A 27157-nucleotide genomic window follows, 5' to 3' on the forward strand; every position below is an offset into this window, starting at 1 on the left:
CCATGAACATCAGGGGCAAGACTTCCCCTGGCAGCTCATCCAGAGTGGAGGTGTCCAAGCACGGGTCCCTCAGCAGGCTCTGCGCTGCCAGCTCCACGAGTCTGCGTGGGGCCTGCAGGCTCATTCTGATAAATCTACAAGGAAAAGCTCTAGAGGGCAGTCCAGCTTTGAAAAAGCAAGCTTCTCAGGCCAATCCCTGCAACCCCCACTTCTCCCAGGGCCAAAGTCATTTCTCCAGCATATGTGAAAAAAGAGCGCTCAGTTTACCCCAAATCCATTCTGCAGTAAGTGGCCACAGAGCCACAGTTCCTCCCTTCTGATACCAAGAAGAGTGTGCCCCAACCTCTAAAGAGCAGGCAAGGCCGGGCGCGGTGGCTCAAGCTTGTTAATCCTAGCACTTTGGGAGGCCGAGGAGGGTGGATCACCTGAGGTCAGGAGTTCAAGACCAGCCTGGCCATCATGGTGAAACCCCATCTTTTTTAAAAAAATAAAATAAAATAAAAAGCAGACAGGATCACTCCTAGTCCATGAATTATTAGCCATTACTCCAATAAACTCTAACAGCACTGTGAAATGTTACTGACGGCAATCTCCGAAGCTCAGATCTCCACTTTTTTGAGAAAAAAACAGTCTTCTCAGCCAGAAGCGGTGACTCATGCCTGTAGTCTCAGCACTTTCAGAGGCGGAGGTGGGTGGATCATGAGGTCAGGAATTGGAGACCAGCCTGGTCAATCAACATAGTGAAACCCGGTCTCAAAAATAATCCCAGCCACTCAGGAGGCTGAGGCAGGAGAATCACTTGAACCCCAGGGTACAGAGGTTGCGGTGAGCTGAGATCATGCCATTGCACTCCAGCCTGAGGGACAGAGTGAAACTCTGTCTCAAAATTTAAAAAAAGGCCTGGCACAGTGGCTCATGCCTATAAACCTACCACTTTGGGAGGCCGAGACGGGCAGATCACCTGAGGTCAGGAGTTCAAGACAAGCCTGACCAACATGGTGAAACCCGGTATCTACTAAAAATGCAAAAAAATTAGCCGGATGTGATGGTGGGCACCTGTAGACCCAGCTACTGTGGGGGTGGGGCTGAGGCCCGAGGATCGCTTAAATTCGGAAGGCGGAGCTTGCTGTGAGCCAACAGCCTGCCACTGCACTCCAGCCTGGGCGACAGAGCGAGACTCCTGTCCCCGCCGCCACCAAAAAAGAAATGCCTTCTCAATTTAAAGGTTGAAAACAATGGGAATGGGAGTTTCCTGTGGCCCCACACAGCCCACAATCTCAGTTCCATCAGTGAACCCAGTTGGGAGACTAAAGGGACTCTCTAAATTAGGTTCCATTGTTGCAGGACTTCCTTAGTTCGGCTAAAGACTGGGTCCTTGTTTGTCCCATGGCCACAAAAATTCAGGCTTGCAGACGGTTTGAAGGGTGAGTAAAGCAGGATTATATTGCATGAAAAGGAAAAAGAGGGAACAGGAACTCTCCTCAAGGCCAGACTCCTCCCCGCTGCAAAGAGCGCAACTTCCGAAGCTCCACCCCACTGCGGGTTCCCACAGTGCACAGGCTGGTGGGAGATTCTCTGGGGACCCCCAACCACATGGCTATCTCACCACAATGTCCATTTAAAAATAGGCCGGGAGCAATGGCCTCCCACCTATTTTACAGGTGCACGCCTGTAACCCCAGCACTTTGGGAGGCCAAGGCAGGTGGATCACCTGAGATCAGGAGTTTGAGACCAGCCTGCCCAACATAGCGAAACCCCGTCTCTACTAAAAAAAAAAATACAAAAATTAGCCGAGTGTGGTGGTATGAGCCTGTAATCTCAGCTACTCCGGAGGCTGAGGCTGAAGAATCGCTTGAACCTGGGAGGCGGAGGTTGCACTGAGCCGAGATCGCGCCACTGCACTCCAGCCTGGGAGACAAGCGTGAGACTCCATCAGAAAAAAAAAAGAAAGAAAAGCCGGTGCGGTGGCTCACATCTGTAATTGCAACACTTTGGGAGGCCGAGGTGGGCCAATCATGAGGGCAGGAGTTCGAGACCAGCCTGACCAACGTGGTGAAACCCTGACTCCACTAAAAATACAAAATTAGCTGGGTGTGGTGGTGCCTGCCTGTAATCCCAGCTACTCAGGAGACTGAGGCAGGAGAATCACTTGAACTCAGGAGGCGGAGGTTGCCGTAAGCCGAGCCGAGATCTCGCCATTGCACTCCAGCCTGGGCAACAAGAGCGAAATCCCGTCTCAAAAAATAGTAAGAATAATAAAATAAAAAATTTGAAGTGTAGCTAAAACTGTATTAGAGGAAATATCAAAGCCTGCATCTGTTTATCTGAAAAACAGGCAGGAGAATTCTGTGTGGCCTTGACCTGCATATCTCCATCGTACTGACTGATTGTGGATCATGGGAGTGTCCTTGTGGAGGTCCCTGATTTACCAGATCTGAACTCACTTTGCAGTGTGCTCGGACCTCTTGGAGAACCAGACAGTAACTCCAGGCACCACTGCTCTGGGTCTCTTCTGCGGCTGCTCACGAGCCTTTTGAACCTTTCTTATCGCACCTCCCCTTTTCTTGTTTTTCTTTTTTTTTTTTTTTGAGACAGAGTTTCGCTCGTTACCCAGGCTGGAGTGCGATGGCGCGATCTCGGCTCACCGCAACCTCCGCCCTCTGGGTTTAGGCAATTCTCCTGCCTCAGCCTCCTGAGTAGCTGGGATTACAGGCACGCGCTGCCATGCCCAGCTAATTTTTTGTATTTATAGTAGAGACAGGGTTTCACCATGTTGACCAGGATGGTCTCGATCTCTTGACCTCGTGATCCACTCACCTTGGTCCTCCAAAGTGCTGAGATTACAGGTGTGAGCCACCTCAACCGGCCCGCACCTCCCCTTTTCAAATACCAGCTTCCCACCAGAGAGTGATGTCTGATTGAATTTCTGAAGCTCCACCCACTGAAACTTGTGAATTCAGGTATTCATTCAATCCAAGGGGTTGAATCAGATATCCAATCATGAAACTGAAAGTGTTGGAATTAGGATGCAAGTCAAGAATTCATTTGGATAATTTTGGTCCAGTCAAAGATCTCTGAACCATAAAACGTTCAGGTTTTGTTTTTCTGTCTAATCTCAGGAACAGATTGAACCCTTCCTTGTCAAACTCAAAACTAGGAAGGTCATGTATTACTAAAACTTTTTTTTTTTTTTTTTTTTTTTTACTTCCTGTTGATTGACAGTACTACAACTCCACCTCTGTGGAGTGACTTAATGAATGAATTCTCGACTCCCACCCTAATCCTCACACTGATGGAATTTACTGACTGATAAGGGACAACTGATAAGGTGGGTGGTGTGTGCATACGCCTTCCTTTTACTATTATTTATAAATAATAAAGAGGTTCCTGATAAAGGTATTTATCTTATTGAGGAATTATTTTATTTTGCTGAGAATATTTTTAAAATTCTGAATGATACTTTTGTTCCAATACAGTTAAAAAAAAAATAAAAATAAAAATAATAAAATCATGAATGAGTCACTGAATTTTTTCAAACGTTTTTCCTACATCAATTAAGATCATTTTCTTTTCCTTTTTTTTTTTTTTTTTGAGATGGAGTCTCGCTCTGTGTTCCCAGCTGGAGTGCAGCAGCACCATCTCAGCTCACTGCAACCTCTGCCTCCCAAGTTCAATCAGTTCTCCTGCCTCAGCCTTCCAAGTGGCTAGGATCACAGATGCGCACCACCACGTCTGACTAATTTTTGTATTTCTTTTCTTTTCTTTTGAGACAGTCTTGCTCTGTCACCAGATGAGTGCAATGGCGTAATCTCGGCTGACTGCAACCTCTGACTCTCTGGTTCAAGTAATTCTCCTTGTGATATGGTAAAAGCCGCATAAAACTGCATACCTCAACCATACCTTGGCTTTCTGTTGAAACTGCTCTCTATAACCCAAATATGAATAAATAATTAAGGACTGTAATTTGCACCCTACCCAGACAATGTGTAAACGAATGCTAATCTTGACTTGTGAACCACTTAAGTAACAATCAGAATGTCAAAAGTCCCCTGGCCCTTGGAGTATCTGGAGCCCCTCACCCTCATCTCTGCCCAGGAGGTGATTTACAGAATCCACTAGCCCTCAGAACGTCTGAAGCCCCTCACCCCCACCCCTGCCCCTCACCCTCACTCCCGAGGTGGTTTTACGGGTATAAAAGGTCTGGATACCCTCCTTTCGGGGCCACGGGTTGGAGAGACGTGAGTCCTCCATGGCCTCCGGCAATAAAGACCCTGCAATTTGGCATACTTTTGTCTTGGTGTTGACTTTCTATGCTCGCTCCACTACAACACTCCTGACTCAACCTCTCGACTATCTGGAATTACAAGCATGCAGCACCACACCCAGCTAATTTTTTTATTTAGTAAAGACGGGGTTTTACCATGTTGGACAGGATAGTCTCAATCTCCTGACCTCATGATCCACCCACCTCAGTCTCCCAAAGTGCTTGGATTACAGGCATGAGCCACCTCGCCCAGCCTAATTTTTGGATTTACTAGAGACAGGATTTCCCATGTTGCCCTAGCTGATCTCCAAGTCAGGATCTCTGGTGAACCGCCCACCTCAGCCTCCCAAAGTGCTGAGATTGCAGGCATGAGCCACTGCACCCAGCCAATCGTGCATTTTTGGTTGATATTCAAATGTTAAAACCATTTTCATTGTCTTTTTGGTCATTTTTATAAACTGTTGGAAGACACATAGGTGGACTGTTGGAAGAAGGAGAAGAATGAAGAGAGTGGTGGCCCTAAAGTGGATGGAAGGTGCATATGCCTTCATCTTACTAAGAACTAAGTTCTGACCTTTTTTCTTGTCCAAATTCCTAAGGAGTCTAGAGAGTCATGCCCTAAAACTGTAAATTCTCATCACGTGAGTTTTGTTTGGCCCTATATTCCGTGATTTACTTAACAGTCTGACTCTGGCATAACGTAGTGTGACAGAGGAGAAAGTCAAGATATTTTGCCCCAAGGCATGTCTCTTTGCCATATTTTGAAAGAGCTTTGCTAAGGTGTCCTTTAAGAGGGGGCAATTTGCATCTGTGAAGAGTCTCTATTAACATAGCTAGATCTTTTTCTTGCAGGCCCTCTCAATCGAAGAGATGAACTGAGAGTCTAGCACCTTTTACGGGTCTCAATAGGAAACATTTGTCATCTATTGTCTCTAAGGGCGGCCACTATAAGACTTCAAAAGAACCTTGATCTCCACAGTCTTATTTATTTCAACCTGAACATTTCTTTCTATGGATCCCAGGTCTTTAAACAAATTCAACCAATTGTCAACCAGAAAATGTTTCAATTTACGATAGCCTGGAAGTCCCCCACCCTTCAGTTGTCCCTACTGAGTCAAACCAATGTAGTTTTTTCTTTCTTTTCTTTCTTTCTTTTTTTTTTTTTTTTGGAGGTGGAGTCTGGCTCTGTCACCCAGGCTGGAGTGCAGTGGCATGCTCCTGGCTCACTGCAACCCCCGTCTACTGGGTTCAAGCAATTCCGCTGTCTCAGCCTCCCAAGTATCTGGGACTACAGGCACATGCAACCATGCCCGGCTAATTTTTGTATTTTTAGTAGGGACAGGGTTTTACCATGTTGGCCAGGCTGGTCTCAAACTCCTGACATCAGGTGAACCACCCACCTTGGCCTCCCAAAGTGCTGAAATTATAGGTGTGAGCCACCGAGCATGGCCATGTATTTCTGTTGTTTTCTTTTTTTCTTTGAGATGGAGTTTGGCTCTGTCGCCCAGGCTGCAGTGTAGTGACACAATCTCAGCTCACTGCAACCTCTGCCTCCCGGGTTCAAGCAATTCTCCTGCCTCAGCCTCCCGAATAGCTCAGATTACAGGCGTGTGTGAACACGCCCGTCTAATTTTTATAGTTTTAATAGAGACGGGTTACAGCATGTTGGACACGCTGCTCTTGAACTCCTGACCTCAAATGATCTACCCACCGTGTCCTCCAAAAGTGTTGGGATCATAGGCGTGAGCCACCATGCCTGGCCGACTGCCCATGTATTTCTTAAATGTATTCGATGTCTCATGCCTCCCGAAAATGTATAAAATCAAGCTGCCCGATCCCTTTGGGCACATGTTCGCTAGACCTCTTGAGGGCTGTGTCATGGGCTATGGTCACTCATATTAGGCTCACAATAAATCTCTTCAAATATACTACAGAGTTTGACTTTTTTGTCAACATTATAGTTTTCAACTGTATACATATTATATGGGTGTATTTCTTATATACAGTTTTCAGTTGGTATGTATCATTCGTTTTATTTTACTACTTATTTAAAGTTTGGAAAGGAGAGCTTTATTTTTCACAAAAGGTGGCCATGGCCGGGCTCGGTGGCTCACGCCTTAATCCCAGTACTTTGGGAGGCCGAGGTAGGAGGATCACCTGAGGTCAGGAGTTCAAGACTATCCTGGCCAACATGTTGAAAGCCTGTCTCTACTAAAAATAAAAAAATTAGTTGGGCATGGTGGTGCATGCCTGTAATCCCAGCTGCTCAGGGGGCTGAGGCAGGAGAATCGCCTGAACCTGAGAGGCAGAGGTTGTAGTCAGTTGAGATCATACCACTGCACTCCAGCCAGGGCAACACAATGAGACTCCATTTCAAAAAAAAGAAAAGAAAGAAAAGAGACTCTCTCATCCAAAGTCCCTGTGAGACCACCTTTGCATGACTATGACATTAGAGAAACTTCACTTAGTTGACTCTATCTAGCTTCTGATCTCCAAGCTACCTTTGATCATTCCTGAGCATAGGCCAAGCTAGCTCTGGGGGGAGTTTAGATAATAGTTTAACTTGAAAGCAAGGATGATGACTGCCCCTCGCTGAAACTACGCCCTCCTTACTCAGGGACTGAACGTTGCCTTTGTAAAACCATTGAAAGACCACAGGATTAGAATTACCGCAAGGGCCTGAAAGCTGCTAGGAGATGGTCGCAGTTCTGTAATCCCTGACTTCTCAGCTGTCCTCTGGCCAGAGGTCACAAAATAGAGATTACAAAACGGGTGTAGTTTCTGTAACCCCTCACTGCCCGGGGTCATATGGCCAGAGGCCACAAGATTTGTGACTTCTCCAATTTCTCTTTTTTAATCTTTTTTTGAGAGGGAGTTCTGGCTGGGCATGGTGGCTCACGCCTGTAATCCAAGCATTTTGGAGGCCAAGGCGGGTGGATCACCCGAGGTTGGGAGTTCAAGACCAGCCTGACCAACATGGTGAAACCCCATCTTTAAAATAAATAAATAAATAAATAAACAATCTCGGATCACTGCAACCTCTGCCTCCAGGGTTCAAGCAATTCTCCTGCCTCAGACTCGAGTAGCTGGGATTACAGGCACACGTCTTTATGCCCAGTTAGTTTTTGTACTTTTAACAGAGATGGGGTTTCACCATGTTAGCCAGGCTTGTTTCAAACACTTGTCCTCAGGTTATCTGCCCACCTCAGTTTCACAAAGTGTTGGGATTAGGGGCATGAGCCATTGTACCTGGCCACTGTGTTTTTTGTTTGTTTGTTTACACTGAGTCTCTGTTGCCCAGGCTGGAGTGCAGTGGCATATCTTGGCTTACATGTAAATTTTTGGTGCCACAGAAGAAGTAGCACTCAAATGTAAATTTTTCTCAGCAAGGCGATTTACTCCTGTAGAAGGGTGTGTCTCATAGATGGAGCAATGTCGAGTGCACACTTGGACAAGGGAGAAGAAGGGGTTCTTTTCATTTTATTTATTTATTTTAAGACAGGGTTTCACCATGTTGGCCAGGGTGGTCTCAAACTCCTGACCTCAGGTGATCCGCCCACCTTGGCCTCCCAAAGTGCTGGGATTACAGGCATGAACCACCGTGCCCAGCGAGGAAGGGGTTCTTATTCCTGACACAGGTAGCCCCTACTGCTGTGTCATTCCCCTAGTGGCTAGGGCTAGACCACACAGTGTAAGCTAATTCCACCTGCCTATGTTAAGGAGAGCAGGAATATGGGCCATAGTGGTGGGATGAGTGGTTTGGCAGGGAAAAAAGGGGTTAAGGAACAGGTAACTAAAGCTGATCCAGTTTAAAGCAGGTGATTAGTGGTGACTCAGGTCAAAGCAGGTGATCCGGATGAGTTGGGACAGAGCAGGAGACCGGGGATCGGTGGGGAGTGGGGGGTGGGAGGTGTGGAAAGATATGAACTAATGATTAGAACTCATGTATAAGGTTGTTTACTTAAACTACCAGGAACTGAAATTTTAAAATGGAGGATAAAGAACTGAACCTACTGACATTATGATTCTTTGAAGAGAAATTTAGAACTCATTATATCTAACATTATTCAAGCTAAAAAGAGTTTCCAATCCAGTGAGAAAAGACACTCCATATAATTCTGTGAAGTCAACCAGTTCCATCAAGGAGAGATCCAGGGCCGTTGGGAACGCGTGGACATGGGCTCCGGGACGGCGCCCGCTTGGGCACCCCGGTCCTGTCCTGTCCCGTCCCGTCCCGTCCCCCACCACGCCCTGCCCCACAAAAGGAGCTCACCGGCTGAGCCAAGGGGGAAAGGGCCGCCCCGGGGGTCTTGGGCGGAGGCTCCGGCCCTGGTCCCCTCCGTGGGGAGCCCTAGCGCCAAGCGAGCTGTGGAGACACCAAGGAGGAGAAGCTCGGGCGTCCCAGCTCCGCCTTAGGCACCTTCCGTGAGGTCCTGGTGCGGAGACCCCGGGGCGCGGCCCCATCGTGGAAGGGCTCTGCTCGTCTGGGCACCGGTGCCATCTCGGGTGAGGCTCCGGCGCGGCCCTTCTCTGCAGCCGGGCTTCACCGCTGGGCGCCTTGCCGCATGTGTCAAGAACCCTAGAACAACCTGGATACCCGCCGCCCTCAGCCGCCATGGCCAGAAATCCGCGACGCCCCTAACGACGGATCAGGCGCTTTGGCAGCGCAGAACTGCCGTTGCCGCAAGTCGGCGCACAACCTCAGGAATCGTGTCCTGGCCTAGCTCCCTTAGTCAGACGCTTAGCCCAACTTCCTGGCTCCTGCCACCTGGGTCGCGCCCTCTGAGTCCAGTCTTGGAGCTTGCTCTGGCGATCGCGGCGCTGACGTCACGGTCCTCGCGACCAATCCGAGAGCCGCGCGCGGCGCGGCCTTTACGCGCTTCGGTCGCCTATAGGAAAGGGTGTGTGTCGCGCCTGCGCAGGCTCGCACGTGGAGACTGCTCCCAGCCGCGCGCTAGTCACTCACAGGTCGGGGTCCCGGCGGCGGCGCGAATTATGTCGTGGCTTTTCGGCATCAACAAGGGCCCCAAGGGCGAAGGCGCGGGGCCACCGCTGCCTTTGTCCCCCGTGCAGCCCGGGGCCGAGGGCGGCGTAGACCGCGGCTTGGGAGACGGGCCGGTGCCTAAGGATAAATGGAGCAACTTCGACCCCACCGGCCTGGAGCGTGCCGCCAAGGCGGCGCGGGAGCTGGAACACTCGCGTGAGTACGGTGAAGCGGGGCGGGCCGTGGAAGCAGGAGCCCCTCCGCGGAGTCCCGGCGCCTGCCGCGCACCCCGAGGCGTGTTGCCCTTGCTGCGCCTCTCGACTGTCGGCAGCCACTTCCCAGGCGAGACTGCGCCCCCGGTGCCCACCTGATCGGAGCCGTCTCACATGCCGGGAGGATTAGACTCTTTCCGTCATTCTTTTGCACCCCTCCAGCTGTCTCGAGCGGGTCAGGTGCAGAAAGCGATGCGGAGGTGGCGCTCAGAGGTTACAGGTGTCAGGCCCTGGGGCTGGCTGTGGTCTTCACTTACCGCCAAGTGCGTGGGATCCTTCTGCCTTTGCTGTCTCCACGTGGTACAGGCCAAGGTGTGGCCAGATTAGTAGGTGGTTTGTTCGGTGGTTACTAGCCATTCCCACAACAAGGGAAGTATATTTGGTTCTGTTTTTGTTTGTTTGTTTTGTTTTGTTTTGTTTTGTTTTTTGAGACGAAGTCTTGCACTGTTGCCCAAGCTGGAGTGCAATGGCACCATCTCGAGAGGCTCACTGCAACCTCCGCCTCCCGCGTTCAAAGGATTCTCCTGCCTCAGCTTCCCGAGTAGCTGGGATTACAGGTGCCCGACACCACGCCCGGCTAATTTTCTTCTGTTTTTACTAGAAACGGGGTTTCACTGTGTTGGTCAGGCTGGTCTCCAACTCCTGACCTCATGATCCGTACGCCTCGGCCTCCCAAAGTGCTGAGATTACAGGGGTGAGCCATCGCACTCGGCCTAAGGGTTACTTGGTTGTAACGAGAGAGCCTAGCAGATTTACGTTACTGATGGAAGACGTTAGCATTTGCACGGCGGGGTCTGTGAAGCCACAGACCAGGCTGCTCTGTCCAGCTTGAGTAAATCCCTGACCCCAGGCTCTCAAGGTGTGAGCAGTGACTGCACCTTCCCTAAGCTAGAGTCTCTTTCCTAAACTTTCCTCTCTAGTGTGGCTTTAACGATTTGTATCACAGTGTAGTTTAAATGTCTCAGAGCTAGCAATGTAGAAAGTGTTGATGGAAGGAATATAGTGGTTCTCAACTTTTTTTTTTTTTTTTTTGAGACAAAGTTTCCCTCTTGTTCCCCAGGCTGGAGTGCAGTGGCTTGATCATGGCCCACCTCAACTCTGCCTTTTGGGTTTAAGCGATTCTCCTGCCTTAGCCTCCTGAGTAGTTGGGATTACAGGCATGCGCCACCATGCCCAGCTAATTTTGTACTTTATTAGTAGAGACTTGGTTTCTCCGTGCTGGTCAGGCTGGTCTCGAACTCCCGACCTCAGGTGATCCACCAACCTCAGCCTCCCAAAGTGCTGGGATTACAGGCGTGAACCACAACGCCCAGCAGTTCTCAACTTTTGTTTTAGTAGGGGTTCCTTTTCCAAAAGAATATCCCTTAGGGGGCTGGGCGTGGTGGCTCATGCCTGTAATCCAAGCACTTTGGAGGCCAAGGCAGGCGGATCACCTGAGGTCGGGAGTTCAAGACCAGCCTGACCAACATGGTGAAACCCCGTCTTAAAAAAAAAAAAAAGAATATCCTTTAGGGAATCCCCTGTGTGAGGCAGTTTGGTGTGAAGCAGATAAAAGAAGAGTTTTTCCGTGTAAGGAAGGGAACGCCTGGCACTTGTGGTTCTTCTATGGAAAGATGCTGAGCAGAGGTCTCTAGGCCCTGCTGAGTCTCATAACTGCAGAGAAACATTCAGGTTTGAGCCCAAGCCCTGGACAACATCGATAGTCCTAGCTGGGCACCACTGCCCCTGCATGTTCTGTTTTTAAGAGGTGGGGTCTTTCTTTGTTGCCCAGGCTGGTCTTGACCTCCTGGGTAAAAGCCATGCAACTGCCTCAGCCTCCTGAGTAGAGGGGACTACAGGCTTGCTCGGTAATTTTTTTTGTTTTGAGACGGAGTCTGGCTCTGCCAACCAGGCTGGAGTGCAGTGGCACCATCTCAGCTCACTGCAACTTCCGCCTCCTGGTTCAAGCAATTCTCCTGTCTCGGCCTCCCGAGTAGCTGGGATTACGGGTGCCTGCCAGCACACCTGGCTAATTTTTGTGTTTTTAGTAGAGACAGGGTTTTATTATGTTGGCCAGACTGGCCTCAGATGATTCGCCTGCCTTGGCTTCCTAAAGTGTTGGGATTACGGGCATGAGTCGCTGCTCCTGGCCTTGCCTGGTAATTTTAATGATCAATCAGGTTAGGGTGAGAATCAATGGCTGGACTTCAGGGCACCTCGGAGGACTGTGGACTTTTCTTGTCGCAGGCTTATTTGGAGGGTTCCTTTCTATCTTATCTCCTGGGTGTTTTCGCCCACTAACGTCATCTAGAGATTCAAACTTCTCCCACTTTCAGAAGCTGAAGTTTAGTTATCAACCTGCGGCCCCCTGCGGTGGCACAGGCCTGTGTGAGCAGCCTCAGGCAGTTGAGGGTCTCCTCCCCATTGTGCCTGTAAGTTGTCAGTCCTGGCTGCCTCAGAGCTCCTGCCCCGTCCTCTTCTCTGCTCAGGTTGCCAGTGCCTTGGCTGCCCTCTCTGTGGTTGAGTGGGGCCTGCAGCAGGGTCTCCAGGTGCGCTTTGGGGAGGTCCCTCCATCAGTCTTTGTTTGCTGTGGATTCTGTATCAGGTGTAGGCTTTCTCATTTTTATTCCTTCCCTTCTTCCTGGCCTCCCTGCTGGCTGGTGAGTGAGGTTTCTCCACAGTTTGCCGCCCCCTTTCCATGCTAGACCTCTTTTTTTTTTTTTTTTCCAGCCTGCTCTCTGCCCTGCCCGTCTGCCTGGTAGCCCCTCTGCTAGCCTGTCCCTTCCGGACGCTCCTGGCTTCCTCTGCCTTTTTTCTGGAGGCAGGGTCGCCGGGATTCAGCCACAGCCTTTTGCTTTGGCCTTTCTGCTCTCCAGGCGAACAGGCAGCTTTTTGTTATTAACTGGCCCCTTGAGGCTAGCCCCACGCTGCCTCGTTCCCAGGATCTTCCATGACTTTCCCTCTGGCCTTTTCTTTGAAGCCAGAGCAGCACATTGGCTCAGAACTGTCTGTGAGCGCCAGCGCTTGCCCTGCGCTCCACAGAGGGGGTTGCCCGGAGGAGGCCCTTGTATTCAATGGGTGCTTAATTCATGCACTGGGACATACTTCCCTGGCACAGGGTAGCTCCCAGGTGGTGAATGATTGTTCTCATTATAATAACCGAGAGGCCTCAGGGGCACCAGACCTGCTCTTTCTCCTCTCATCCTCCCCAGAGTCAGTGGGGGTGGAAACTGTCAATGAACCATTTTCAGGGGAGGGAGTGGCCTCAGTTTCATCCAGCCAACGGTCACTTAGGAAGGAAATAGGCAGAGTGTCGCACTGTGATGCCCGCATTCCTGTCCACTACTCTAGGGCAAGATCCTGGAAAACTTCACACCCTCGGCCCCCTCCGGGTCAGAGTGAGAGTGGTTGAGGGCCCCGGGGTCGCTCCAGCCCTTGGCTTCCTGAGCTCAGCAGCCAAACCCGTTGTCTTGGCACTGTCTCCCCTGAGAGGCAGGTCCCTGTGTCGTCTGTTCTCTGGTCACTGGGGCCCCGGGAGGTTGGGTCCCAAGGTCCTTCCTGTAATCTGACACTGATGCCCGTCAGCCAGGTTCGTGTTTAACCACAGGCCCAAGCAGACCCCCCAACAAACGCTAAAGCATCGCTGCCTGTCAGAATGCAGCACGTGCTCACAACGGTGCTTCACACCTGTGTCAGTTACCTCCCAAACTAAACCTGAGCTGTGAACAAACGTTGAGCTCTAGTTAATGACGTATTTGGTGCAGTTTACTCTGAAGTCCTCAAATATCAAGACGGACTGCGGGAGGTAGAGAGGCAGGAACAAAGCACCAACCCGGGAACATCGGCGGTGGGGGCAGGGGGCCCTGCCCTCTTTATGTGTCTTTCTGTGTTAGGTTTTTTTTTTTTCTGAGATAGAGTCTCTTTTGCCGAGGGTGAAGTACTGTGGCACAATTCTGCAATCTCCGCCTCCCAGGTTCAAGCAATTCTCCTGCCTCCGTCTCCCGAGTAGCTGAGATCCCAGGTGTGCACCACCACACCCAGGTGTTGTTGTGTTTTTAGTAGAGACGGGGTTTCACCACGCTGGCCAGGCTGGTCTTTAACTCTTGGCCTCAAGTGATCCACCCCCCTGAGCCTCCCAAAGTACTGGAATTACAAGAGTGAGCCACTGTACCTGGTCAGAAGCTTTTTATGGTAAACTTTTTTGATGGAAAACTGTGTCATCTTAGAAAATGTTCAGACCGGATGCTTAGGCCTCACCAGTTAGTAGAATACCTACTTTTGTCCCAGAACACCCAAACATCTGCCTCACCTCCCCACTAGGAACAAAATGTAGCTGAGAATGATGTAATACACTTGCCCTCGTCTTCCTGAGCTTGTTGGATGGTATTTGATTTTTTTTTTTTTTTGAGACGGAGTTTCGCTCTTGTTACCCAGGCTGGAGTGCTATGGCACGATCTCGGCTCACCACAACCTCCGTCTCCTGGGTTCAGGCAATTCTCCTGCCTCAGCCTCCTGAGTAGCTGGGATTACAGGCACGCGCCACCATGCCCAGCTAATTTTTTTGTATTTTTAGTGGAGATGGGGTTTCACCATATTGACCAGGATGGTCTCGATCTCTTGACCTCGTGATCCGGCCGCCTTGGCCTCCCAAAGTGCTGGGATTACAGGCGTGAGCCACTGCGCCCGGCCTGGTATTTGATTCTTACTCATTCCCTTCTTGCCTACACGTACTTGAGAGCAGATCAGTGACAATAGCTACTGGAAGCTTAGAAAAACACATATGTAACGTGAAAAAATAAAGGACACTTTAGCCATCAGCTGACTTTTTGTTGAATTGGAAAATAGCCTCCTCCCGTCCACATGGGGTGGGTGGCCTTCCTGATGTGGCTCTCTGAGATTGCCCCAGTGGGGATAAAGCCCCACAAATGCGCCAGGCTGTCTGCTGGGGATGGGGCATCATCACGCAAGGTCTGACTAGTAAGGAGGATGGGCAAGGCAGGGCTGGGGGCTTTGAGGTCGAGGCATGGCCGTGGGTTCCAGAAAGTCCCTTGGCTCCTGTGCATGCCCGCTCAGTGGCACCTGCATATCCTAACACCTGGTCTTTGTGACCCCTATGTCCACAGGTTATGCCAAGGATGCCCTGAAACTGGCTGAGATGCGGGAGCAGACGCTGCAGCTGGAGCAACAGTCCAAGCTCAAAGTGGGTGGGGCCGGCGTGAGCTGGGAGGCCAGGGGAGCACATGAGATACGGGCGTGGAGATTGGTAGGGGCCAGTGCTGGTGGGTAGGACCAGGGGTCGGTACATGGGCAGCAGTGGGCCCAGGGCCAAGCCTGGGCACCTCATTTCACAGAAGGAAACAAGGGGAGGTCAGAGACACTGCCGCAGAGCCGCCCAAGAGGGAGCGCCAGCATTGGTGAGGGCATCACATCGTCCTGAGGGCGGGGCTCTTTTTGACGTTCTCACCTCATTTCTTTGCACTCAGCAGGATTTTTTTAGTTTGTTTTATTTTATTTTATTATTTTGAAATGGAGTCTCATTCTCTTGGCCAGACTGGAGTGCAGTGGTGTGATCTCAGCTCACTTCCACCTCCGCCTCCCAGGTTCAAACGATTCTCCTTCCTCAGCCTCTTGAGTAGCTGGAATTACAGGAATTCGCCACTGTACCCTGCTAATTTTTTGTAGTTTTAGTAGAGACAGGGTTTCACCATTTTGGCCAGTCTGGTCTCAAACTTCTGACCTCAAGTGATCCACCTGCCTCAGCCTCCCAAAGTGCTGGGATTACAGGCGTGAGCGGACATGGCCAACCTGATTCGTTTTATTTTGTATTTTATTTTATTTTATGTTATTTTTTGAGACCGAGTCTCACTCTGTCTCCCAGGCTGGCGTGCAGTGGCGTGATCTCGGCTCACTACAACCTCAGCCACGCAGGTTCAACCTCTTGCTTCAGTCTCCCGAGCAGCTGGGACTACAGGAGCCCACCACCACATCTGGCTAAGTTGTGTGTTTTTAGTAGAGACAAAGTTTCACTGTGTTTTCCAGCCTGGTCTCGAACTCTTGTCCTCAGGTGATCCACCTGCCTTGGCCTCCCAAGGTACAGGGATCATAGAGCCATCACACCTGGTCCACGCAGCAGGATTCTTAGAACAGGCACGAGCTCTGCCCTCGGCGCGCTCCAAAAGGGAGCACCTGACCCGAGCTGCCCAGAAGCAGCCTTGTAGGGGAAGGTGGTGTCTGGCCTCACTCCCCGGGGCCTTCGTAGGCTTCTGCTGGTGCTTTTCTGCCTGTGGGTCTGGACTCCTCCAGAAGCTGAGCCTGGGTGCACACACCAGTCTGGGCATGGAGTCTCTGCTGTGCAGGAGCCCGTGCAGACGCAGGAGGGGCTGTCAGGCAGCGCGAGCCCTGAGCAAGTGCCAGGTGGTGAGCGCTGTGCTCTGCAGGAGTATGAGGCCGCTGTGGAGCAGCATAAGAGCGAACAGATCAGGCTGCAGGCCGAGGAGAGGAGGAAGACCATAAGTGAGGAGACCGGGCAGCACCAGATTGTAAGAGTGCAAGAGGCTTCGAGGGAGGCCGCCAGGCTCTGGGGATTGGGGGGCAGGACTGGGAGCTGGGTGGGTCCCAGGGCTCTTAGTTACTGACTGACTGCGCTCTGAAGTCAGCCGTTAGAGCTGCCCCTGGAACAGCCTTGCACAAACACCTAAGGCCTGTAAGGTCCCTCACTGCTGAGCCAGACGGGAGGTCCCCCTGCCTCCACACGTTTATGTGAGGCTGACGGCGTGGAGGAGGCCCTGGAGCCCGGCCCAGTCAGCCCTGATTGCAGCTTCCAGATGAGATGTGTCCTTGCCACCCTTTTCTTCCACAGAGGGCCCAGTATCAGGACAAGCTGGCCCAGCAGCGCTACGAGGACCAGCTGAAGCAGCCCAAGAACGTAGGTGTCTTTCTGGGACCAGTCAGTGGGTCAGCGGCCACCGGGCAAAACCTCTAGGGTGGCTGACGGTGGGGGCTAGTGCAGGGGAAGCTCTACTCGGACAGACACACACCGGCCTATGTGTACAGGCAGAGATGCAGATGTGTGCACACATGTACACAAAGGACATGCAGACCCATGTTTTTACAGGCACTCACACACATGGGCACGCACATACATCTTGGCACACATCCCATGTGGTCTCCACAGCAGAGGCTCTCCAGGCACACAGAGCCTCCTTGCCTCCTTCCTGGGGGCGTGGCTGAGAGCAAGGGTGTTCACGCTTGAAATGACTGGTGAATGGCAGAGGTGGGTCCCTGGGCCCATGAGAAAAGCTTGGGGCTCGTCACCTTCAGTCCTGAGCTCACCAGCGGGGTTCACATGTTGCCTGTGGTGGGCATCGTGGCTTTAAAACGTAATTGGCAGAAGACACACCTTAAGTGCAGCCTGAATCTCGGCAGTGGTATTGAAAGGTCTGCCCCGCAGTGGCTCTTATCAGTGAAGTCGCAGTGCAGTGAACGCTGTTTGTGCTGCTGAAAAGTTTGGGCTCCTGAAGTCAGCCCATCAGCGTCTGCTGTCCTGCCCATTGTCACCCGTGTCTGTGTTAGGGTGTGGCATCTGCAGACCCCCAGGTACCTGTGACGCTTGGAGCCCTCGGGTTCTGGGGCAGCCACCACCTCTGGATTGGTGTTGAGTATTTTTCCGGTTTTAAAGCTTTTTCTCTTTCTGCATCTCCTTCTCAGCAACTTCTCAATGAGGAGAATTTACAGAAGCAAGAAGAGTCCGTGCAGCGGCAGGAGGCCATGCGGCGAGGTAGGCAATCTGCTCCCCTGGCTGGGCAGGGTGGCTGTGGCGTGGAGAGCCGGGGCTGCTTGTGGACCTCAGCGCCCAGCAGCCGCTTCCCCGGCGTGCACTCTGGGCCTGAGTTCTGCAGTATGGCCCCTTATCTCTACAAATGCAGTGGGCTAAGCATTCTCAGGCTCCGTGGGGTGGGGCTCCCTCTTGAAAGTCACCTCTGTCTGCGCTGTACATCAGGGTCCGTGCAAGGAGTGCAGATGTTTAATTTGATGGGAAGAACATGGGCCTTTTTTTTTTTTTTTTAAGATGGAGTCTCTCTCTGTCACCCAGGCTGGAGTACAGTGGTGCAATCTCAGTTCACTGCAACCTCGCCTTCCGGGTTTACGGGATTCTCCTGACTCAGCCTCCCAAGTAGCTGGGATTACAGGAACCTACCACCACACCCGGCTAAATTCTTTTGTATTTTCTGTAGTGACAGGGTTTCACCATGTTGGCCAGGCTGGTCTCGAATTCCTGACCTCGTGATCCGCCTACCAGGGTGTTGCAAAGTGTTGGGATTACAGGCGTGACCCACCGCGCCCAGCCTAGAACCTGGGTCTTTACTGTACTAGTCTCAGTGGGGATCACAGGTATTTGGTGACACGTGGCGTTTGTTGGCGAGGGCTCCAAGCAAACGTTTGTCACCGCTTTTCACCGGGGGTGGGCTTGTGGCGAGGTGTGTGCATTTAATACGTCGGTAGCTGGACACATGGCACGTCACACTCTCTAGAGTTCTGACAGCTGTGCTTCTGTGTAAGAGAGGGCTTCCTTGATAACCCCACGTTCCGCTTTGCTGCTTTAAACGCCTTGTCCTGAGAAGGTGCCTGGGTCTCCTGGTCAGATTTTAGGGGATTTTATTCATGGGGAGGGCCAGCCTGGGGTGCTGTCCCTGCCAAGGCCTGTGTGTGTGTGTCTATCTGTGGAGTGGGCCTTTCAGTGGCATGGGCCTGTCTAGCGTGTGCCTGTTGGCAGCATGGGCCTGTCCACAATATGGGCAGAGGCAGATGTGCTGCACAGCGCGTGGCGCTGAGCTTTTCTGCCCCTTTCTGGGGCAGCCACCGTGGAGCGGGAGTTGGAGCTTCGGCACAAGCACGAGATGCTGCGAGTGGAGGCTGAGGCCCGGGCGCGCGCCAAGGCCGAGCGGGAGAATGCAGACATCATCCGGGAGCAGACCCGCCTGGAGGCGGCCGAGCACCGCCAGACCGTCTTGGAGTCCATCAGGTGAGTGTTGCCCAGACCCGGGTCGGCCACAGACGGAGCCCCCGCAGGTGTGAGTCGCTGGTCCCTGGGTGTTCTCCAGGTCTGTTGGGCCTGGCTGCCGCAGGCTTGCTTCTTGGTGGGGGCACTGCCCCCTGTCCTGGCAGGGCCAGGCTGCTGTGTTAGAGCTTGGCGGTCAACCCGCTCTTGTCACGTGACTCAGGTCTTGGTGTCCCTCCTGGTCACACCACCGCTTTCCCCTGCAGAATGGCTGGCACCTTGTTTGGAGAAGGATTCCGTGCCTTTGTGACAGACTGGGACAAAGTAACAGCCACGGTAAACACGCGTGTGCCCGGCTGGGAGGGCAGGCGGCTATGGGGGCCTCCTGGAGCCTCGGTCCTGTCCCTGCTGGCTCTGCACAGGCCCTGACATTCTCCCAGCACAGAGGAAGCCCACGTTGGACCTGCCGGTCATAGCTGCTCCTCCCTCCTTGAGCTGGGAGAATAAACGCATTTGCCAGCCTGGGCAACACAGTGAAACCCCATCTCTATGGAAAATAATACATTAGCTGGGTGTAGTGGCGGCAGCTGTGGTCCTGCTACTCAAGTGGCTGAGGTAGAAGGATCAGTTAAGCCCAGGGAGGTTGCAGCTGCAGTGAGCTCAGATTGCACCACTGCGCTCCATCCTGAGTGACAGAGAGACCTCGTCTCCAGAAAATGGCTGGGTGAGGTGGCTCACGCCTTAATTCCAGCACCTTGGGAGGCCTAGGCGGGCATATCTCGAGGTCAGAAGATCGAGACCAACCTGGCTAACAGGGTGAAACCCTGTCTTGACCAAGAAATGCCAAAAATTAGCTGTGCGTGGTGGCACGCGCCTGTAGTTTCAGTTACTCAGAAGGCTGAGGTAGGAGAATCACTTGAACCTGGGAGGCGGAGGTTGCAGTGAGCCGAGGTCCCACCACTGTACTCCAGCCTGGGGACAGAGGGAGGCTTTGTCTCAAAAAAAAATAAAGAAAGGTGACCCTGATGCCATTTTGCAAAAATATTCTGTATTCCTCATAAAACCTTGAGAGTTGGAAGTTGACAGATTCCTCTCACATTTAAAGCCTCACTCTTTTGTGGGCAGGCTTCGGCCTGCTGTGGTGGTGCACCACGTCACACATGGCCGCATCCTCCGTCCCTCACTGGCCAGCACGTAGTAGGTGCCTGGCACGCAACGCGCAGTTGCTCTGCCATGGTGCTGGCGCCGAAAGCTGACTGCAGCGCCTGCCTGTGGCCTCGTCAGTGTGATGGTGAATGTCGCAGGTGGTGTTGGCGCCTGTATTGTGGAGAGGGTGTCATGTGAGGACATGGGGGAGCTGCTTAATGCACCACTGAGTTTTGTTTGTTTTTAGAGACAGGGTCTTGCTCTGTCACCAGGCTGGAGTGCTGAGGTGCCATCGTGGCTTACTGCAACCTTCGCCTCCCGGGTTTAAGCAATTCTGCCTCAGCCTCCCGAGTAGCTGGGACTATAGGCGCTTGTCCCCACGCCTGGCTAATTTTCCTATTTTTGGTGAAAACGTGGTTTTTCACCATGTTACTTCTGACCTCAGGTAATCCACCTGCCTCAGCCTAGCAAAGTACTATGATTACAAGTGTGTGCCACCACACGGCCACTTTTTGTATTTATAGTAGAGAAAGGGTTTCACTGTTGGCCAGGCTGGTTGTGAAATCCTGGCCTCAAGTGATCCACCCATTTTGGCCTCTCAAAGTGCCGGCCTAACAGGGGTGAGCTGAGCCTCCGGACCTGGCCTAATTTTTTTTTTTTTTTTGAGTTTTGCTGTTGTTGCTTAGGCTGGAGTGCAATGATGTGGTCTTGGGTCACTGGAACCTCCCTCCGCCTCCCGGGTTGAAGTGATTCTCCTGCCTCAGCCTCCCAGGTAGCTGGGATTACAGGCACGTGCCACCGTAGTGGCTAAGTTTTTGTATTTTTAGTGGAGATGGGGCTTACCTTGTTGGTTAGGCTGGTCTTAAACTTTGACCTCGGGTGATCTGCCTGCCTTGGATTCCCAGCATGCTGGGATTGAAGGCATGAGCCACCACACCGGCCGGCCTAATCCATTTATAAAATGTGTTAGAGATTTCAGGTGAGCCTTGTTTTCCAGGAAGAAAGAACCATTTTTAGTCGCCAAGAAGGTAACAGAGGGTGTGGCCCTGTGACATATCTGGCTGGGTCTGCCCAGGGCCCTGCTCAGCAGCTGGGGCTTTGTAGGATTTATGCTGCCAGTTGCAGAGAAATTCACCCTGAGTGAGGGCGCTATGACGGCCCTGCCAGCCTCCTGTAACCGAGTGGCTGTGGGATGTGGGGCCGGGAATTCAGGTTCCTCTGGTGCCAACACACAGCCCTGTGCCTCTCCCAAGGGCCCAGAGAGAGTTGGAGCAGCCACATGTGTCTCCTGCTCAAGGAGGGAGGGAGGGAGGGTGGGGGCAGGCATGCCAGTGTGGTGTCTCTGCTGCAGGTGGCCGGGCTGACGCTGCTGGCTGTCGGGGTCTACTCTGCCAAGAATGCCACGGCCATCGCCAGCCGCTACGTCAAGGCTCAGCTAGGGAAGCCATCCCTGGTGAGGGAGACTTCCCGTATCACAGTGCTGGAGGCGCTGCGGCACCCCATCCAGGTAGCGGTGTGGGCCTGGCCCTCCTGGGTGGTTTCTGGCTGAGTCCCTTCTGCCCCATGAGCAGAGCCTGCGCACACCCTTCTGTCCCCTCTTTTTTCTGGATAATGGTCCCCGCACGCTGCTTCATGCGTGGGTTTTCCTGTCTGGCGCTATAGCGTAGGGGTCTGCATCAGTGAGAACCTTCCCGTCTGCCTCAGTCTCCCCTGCTCGGGCTCCTGATGAGACATGTGTGCACATCAAGGTCTTTGCATGTCCCGGACTTGGGTGCACCACCATCTGTCAGTGAAGCTGCCACAGGCCACGGTGCACAGGTTCATGCTGGTCCTGGCCAGCAACCAGCCCGAGCAGTTAGACTGGGCCATCAGCGACCGCGTTGACGCGATAGTCAGCTTCGACCTGCTGCGGCAGGAGGAGCGGGAGCGCCTGGTGAGAATGTATTTAGACAAGTATGTTCTTACACCGGCCACAGAAGGAAAGCGGTAAATGTCCTGCCTGCCTCCCCCGGTCCCCCTTCCCATCCACGGCTCCTCACTCAAAGACCTCCCCTGCCCCTTCTTTTCAGACGCACCCACCAGACCCCTCCTTTAGGGTGGGGACCGACTCCCTTCCCTGTGGTTTCACACAGGAGCCGCGTGGGCCCCAAGGGTCCAGAGGCCGCATCCCGGGAGGTCCCACCACTCTTTGCTCATCCTTACCTGAGAACAGCCTGGTGGTGTCTCCTCGGGCTTTGGAGGCAGAGTCCACCATCACTTACAAACCTTTCACACTTTTTTTTTTTTTTAAGATGGAGTCTCGCTCTGTCTCCCAGGCTGGAGTGCAGCGGCGTGATCTCAGCTCATGGCAACCTCCGCCTCTCGGGTTCAAAGAATCCTCTTGCCTCAGCCTCCTGAGTACCTGAAATTACAGGCACCTGCCACCATGTCTGGCTCATGTTTTTGTATACTTATTAGAAATGGGGTTTTACCATATTGGCCAGCCTGATCTCGAACCCCTGACCTCAAGTGATTCACCCACCTTGGCCTCCCAAAATGCAGGGATTACAGACATGAGTCACCGTGCCTGGCCTCTTTTTCATTTCTTTTCATTATGCGGAGGACTTTAAGAAAATCCTGTGCCCCTGCCATCCCCAGGCCCTGGCAGTGAGGGGAGGCGACATGGAGTGTTGCTCTGTGACCCTCGTGTCAGGATTGTGGAGAGAGCCACCCCCTCACTCCCTCCACTGCTGACAGCTGGCTTGGCCTTTCTCCTGGAGCCTCATGGTGTGGGGTGAGGCTCCTGCTGCACGTGTGCCTTGAGGCCATCAGGCTCTCTGTTGCTGGAGGTGGATGCAGCAGGCACTGTCGGCAGAGCCCTCCTGGTGATGAGGGGCCCTGGCACAACACGCCAGCTGCATCAGGAACACTCCAGATGAGCAGAGGCTGCTTCACTTCTTGGCGTCTCCAGGGCCCCAGTTTCTGAGTCCTTGTGTGTACCTGACCTAAATCCCAGCTGTCGCCAGTGATGACAAAAGTCACTCTGTTTCAAAGAGAGCCTCAGACTCGGGCAGCAGGAGGTTCGCCACTGCTGCTCCCTCTGCTGCCGCCTGCTTTATACCAGTCCAGCTGTCCGGGCTTCAGTTTCCCTTTGCCCCTCCCCTGCCCTGGGCTCCCCCACCCCCATGGCTGCTCATAGCCCTGCACCATGACCTGGCTTTGTGGCCTCCAGGCAGACGCTTTTGCTACAAGTCAGGGCTCCGCCACTGCCAGCATAACGGTGGTGTGCCCTGCAGGTGCTGAGCGGGCAGTGTGGGCAGGGCTGGTATGAGGAGGGGCTGGGGCGTCTCCAGGCCCTGCAGCTGCTCCTTTCCTGTTCAGTTTCCACCTGGGCTGCAGGGGGAAGGAGGTAGAGCTTGGCTGTCACTGAAAGAGAATCCCTTTCAAGGGGGCGTCTGGCGGGGGTGTCACCCTGGCTGCCTGTCTTCTAGCCCTTGCCTTGACTGACCCACTTGGGAACTGCTTCTCCAGGTGCCTGAAGCTGGCCCAGTTTGACTACGGGAGGAAGTGCTCAGAGATTGCTCAGCTGACAGAGGGCATGTCGGGCCGGGAGATCGAGCAGCTGGCCTTGTCCTGGCAGGTGAGTCAGGATCTGGTGCACCCACCCCAATGGGAATGCAGCTGCTGTGGAGACGCTCAGTTGCACCAGGCCTGTCTCAGCACCGGTGTCATGTGGGAGCTTCTGTTGAGGAACTTTCTGTGCACAGACGTGACATGGGGCCTTCGCCCCAGTTGGGCCACTTCAGGTGGCGGTGCACACCTGCTTATGCCCTCGAGAAGATGGGGCCATGTTGGTGACTGACAGTCACACAGGGCTCTCTGGAAGCCATTCCAACATCCCAGGAACCCAGGCTCTGCCAGGTGGGGCAGGAGGCTTCTGACACTCACCTTGACCGAGAGGCACCTCCCAGTATGAATGCTGGTCAGAACAGGACAGCATGAGTCAGGGAAAGTGGAAGGACGTGCTTTTTGGACAAGGTCCGAGGGCTTGGTCCTGCTTGATGTGCTTAGATACACAAGCGGGAGTGACCTCTGATTGTCCCCACACCCAGATTTTCCTCAGAAGCACCCCTCCTGCAGCTCTGTGGCTGTTCCAGGGCCAAGGAGCTGGGACTCACAGGAGTGTAGACATGGCCATTCAGAAACTTTTGGCCTTTGGGGGTTGCTGGAAAAGCAAAACCAGGTCTTTGGGGCAGAAGGTGCTGTGGCCATGCACAGACATCACCACCTCTGGTGTCCACAGAGGCTGTGTGACAACCTGGTCACTAAATCTAGCAGTGCTTTTGAAGGAATGTGTGTCAGATAATGAAGTAGCCAACTACCTTGATTTGAATGTTGAAGCCCAGGTATATAGGAGACTGTATTAGTCAGTACACACTGGGTTATGCCGCTGTGACAAAGATCCCCAGATCTCAAACCCCATCCTTGTGGGTCAGCTGAGGTCTCTGTTCCCGTCCATCCCCACTTGGTACCAAGTCTATTTCCACAACTAAAAAAGCAGAGGCCGGGCATGGTAGTGGCATTTGGGGAGGCCAAATCAGCAGCCAGATTAAAGCCGGGAGATCAGGAGCAGCCTGAAAAGCAAGGCGGGACTCCCTCTCTACAAAAAATAGAAAAATTAGCCAGATCTGCTGGCGAATGCTTGTCATCCCAGCTGCTTGGGAGGCTGAGGTGGGAGGATCACTTGAGTCCAGTAGGTCGAGGCTGCAGTGAGCTGTGATTGTGCCACTGCACTCCAGCCTGGGTGACAGAGCAAGACCGTGTTTTTTTAAAAAAAAATAATATGTTGGGCTGGGCGCGGTGGTTCACGGCTATAATCTCAGCACTATGGGAGTCCCAGGCAAGAGGATCACTTGAGGCCAGGAGTTCAAGGACAGCCTGGCCAACATGGTGAAACCCACCTCTATTAAAAATACAAAAATTGGCAGGGCGTGGTGTTAGTACATGACTGTAGTTCCAGCTACTCGGGAAGCTGAGGCAGGAGACTCTCTTGAACCCAGGAGTCAGAGGTTGCAGTGAGCCAAGATTGTGCCACTGCACTCCAGCCTGAGCGACAGTGAGATTTTTTCTAAAAAATAATAATAATAATTTGGGCTGGGCATGGTGGCTCACGCCTGTAATCTCAGCATGTTTGGAGTCTGAGGTGGTAGATTGCTTGAGGTCAAAAAGTTCAGGGCCAGACTGGCCAATGTGGCAAAACCCCGTCTCTACTAGAAATATAAAAATTAGCTGGGCATGGTGGCAGGCATCTGTAATCCCAGCTGCTTAGGAGGCTGAGGCAGGAGAATTGCTGGAACCCAGGAAGTGGAGGTTGCATTGAGTCAAGATCACATCCCTGAACTCCAGCCTGGGCAGCTGAGCAAGACTGTGTCTCAAAAAATAAATAATAATAATAATTTGGCTGGGTGCAGTGGCTCACACTTGTAATCTCAGCACTTTGGGAGGCCAAGGCAGGAGGCACTGGGTGAGGTGCAGCCACTAGGGTGGACCCTGAGGTGCCCACACCTCTTTGTTCTCTTTTGGGTCAGCTCAAGTCCAAAAATGATGTCGAGCACTCCTGGTCCCTTGTCACACAGCGGCGGTCTGGCTCCGGTCAGGGTCTGTCCCATGCAGTGGCTTTTGGTGAGGGGTGGGTGTGGGTTCTTGGTGAGGGGTGGGCGCTGCCAGAGGGAACAGGCACCATGTGACCATCTCCATGGCAGGTTCCATCATGGTGGCAGTGTTGTGGGAGGATGGTGCGCTGCTGTCCCTGCACCCTGTGAGAGGAATCGTGCCTCTAAAAAGTGCAGCTGGGACAGGGCGAGGGATCCACTAAGCTGCCTGGGAAGGGTCGCCTACCCTGTGCTTCCTCCAGGTGTCCTGGTCTGCTCCTGAGCATGGCACCCAGTGGGGGTCCCCACACCCTGACCCTGACCCATGGGTTCCTTCACTTGGGGACTCCATGCCCTTCGCTGGCACTGAACGGATAGCAACCAGTCCATGGCAGAAGGGCTGGACCTGAGGCTGCCTGAAGCTCCAGCCTCCACATGCTGGATGCCAAGCTCTGTGCCCAGAAGGGTGAGGGAGGCCAAAGGTGGCCTTGGTGCTACCACCCACATGCCCCAAGGTGGGCAGTAGCTGCCTCTGCTTTGGAGGCCTGTGAGGGTGAGGGTCTGAGAGTCTGAGGTGCAGGGTGACCTGGGGGCACTGCCTGGCCACATCTCAGACACTCAGAGGGTCTGCACTTCCCACCCTGCCCCTCAGAAGATGCCCTGCTTCTGCAGTCAGTGGGGCTCGGCCTTGGGCTTTCTATTTTAAGAAAGTCATTGAGAAACAGCAGTATTGAGGACGCAGGCAGGGATGTGGGCACTGTGGGGGCCTGTCCAGGTAACCACACGCATGCTGGGCTCTGCCGAGGTGCGGGAAGCCTGTGTTTCACCCCGAGGCTGTCCTGGCGCTCCTGGCTTGGCCCCTCCCTGCCTCTGGGCTGTGGTGTACATTGGATGCGGGGTTCCCATGTCGGCCTTTCTCAGCTCCCTCTCTCCCCGCTAGGCCATGGCATATGCCTCTGAGGACAGAGTCCTCTCTGAGGCCATGGTGGACGCATGCGTGCAGTACGCTGTCCAGCAGCACCAGCAGAAGATGTGCTGGCTGAAGGCGGAGGGGCCTGGGCAGGAGGACGAGTGCCCCAAATCCTGAGTCCACGGCGAGACCACACCTCACGGAGCCTGGCAGCAAACCCCTCACCCCTGCCTTTCCGGCCGCTGCATATTTAGAAAATACTCCTGGGTAGGTGGATTTTTCATCTGGCTCAGAAGGGGATGGGGAGGCTTTGCACCCAGCTCCTGCCTAGGCCACTGGGAGGGTGAGTGCTGGCTGAGTCCCTGGAGCCAGCAGAAGTGGGGTGGGCGGGGTTTTTGTTCTTGGCTCCCACAGCAGAGCCAGGTGTGGGGGCCCCCGCCCGAACCAGATCACGGCTTTTCACTGCGGCCTGCGTGCCTTCACCCTGCACACATTCGTGACCCTGGAAACCCCAGGCCATGTCTGGGAGACACGGAACATGGCTAGGGTGTCTGAGGCCACAGCCAGCTGGCTGGTCCAAGCCTATGGCTGGAGCTGGGGTCTGTTTATCTAATAAAGTCTCACAGGTCCTCACCGCCGTGTCTCTCTGTTGGCTGCCACGGAGTGGGGTTTCAGGCGTCCCCTAGAGTACCCCTGGGGTCAAAGGTGACAGAAGACGCAGAGGCTGGAGCTTTCTGGAGAATTTCCTAACGACAGAGAGGGCTCTGTGACAATGGAGGCTGTAATCCTGGCCTCCCAAAGTGCTGGGATTACAGGTGGAAGCCATCGCACCTGGCAAACTTCTTTTCAGGGATGAGGGTCTTACTATGTTACCCAGGCTGCTCTCAAACTCCTGAGCTCAAATGATTCCCTTGCCTTGGCCTCCCACAGTGTGGGACTGCAGACAGCAGCCACTGCTTTCGGCCGGGCACGGC

At 53.2% G+C, this 27157-nt stretch overlaps 1 protein-coding gene across 1 annotated transcript; it reads left to right on the plus strand.

Annotated features, from left to right (window-relative positions):
- Window positions 1-9259: 9259 nt before the first annotated feature.
- On the plus strand, window positions 9260-26360 carry LOC110567623 (ATPase family AAA domain-containing protein 3-like). The gene is made up of 11 exons (XM_064363698.1): window positions 9260-9464; window positions 14623-14699; window positions 15937-16038; window positions 16359-16424; window positions 17207-17276; window positions 18356-18521; window positions 18764-18833; window positions 20995-21150; window positions 21448-21629; window positions 23154-23262; window positions 26214-26360. The coding sequence occupies exons 1-11, from the start codon at window positions 9260-9262 to the stop codon at window positions 26358-26360; spliced, it is 1350 nt and encodes a 449-aa protein (XP_064219768.1).
- Window positions 26361-27157: the final 797 nt, after the last annotated feature.

This window comes from Aotus nancymaae, unplaced genomic scaffold, assembly GCF_030222135.1.
Source record: "Aotus nancymaae isolate 86718 unplaced genomic scaffold, 86718_ANA_hifiasm-v0.15.2.pri h1tg000053l, whole genome shotgun sequence".
Taxonomy (NCBI): Eukaryota; Metazoa; Chordata; class Mammalia; order Primates; family Aotidae; genus Aotus; species Aotus nancymaae.

Bases quoted from the DNA above. Each gene is read 5' to 3' on its own strand.
- LOC110567623 (XM_064363698.1), top strand. From the start codon at position 9,260: ATGTCGTGGCTTTTCGGCATCAACAAGGGCCCCAAGGGCGAAGGCGCG. The intron at 14,700-15,936 runs GTGGGTGGGGCC...TGTGCTCTGCAG, and splicing joins AGCAACAGTCCAAGCTCAAA to GAGTATGAGGCCGCTGTGGA. The intron at 16,039-16,358 runs GTAAGAGTGCAA...TTTCTTCCACAG, and splicing joins AGACCGGGCAGCACCAGATT to AGGGCCCAGTATCAGGACAA.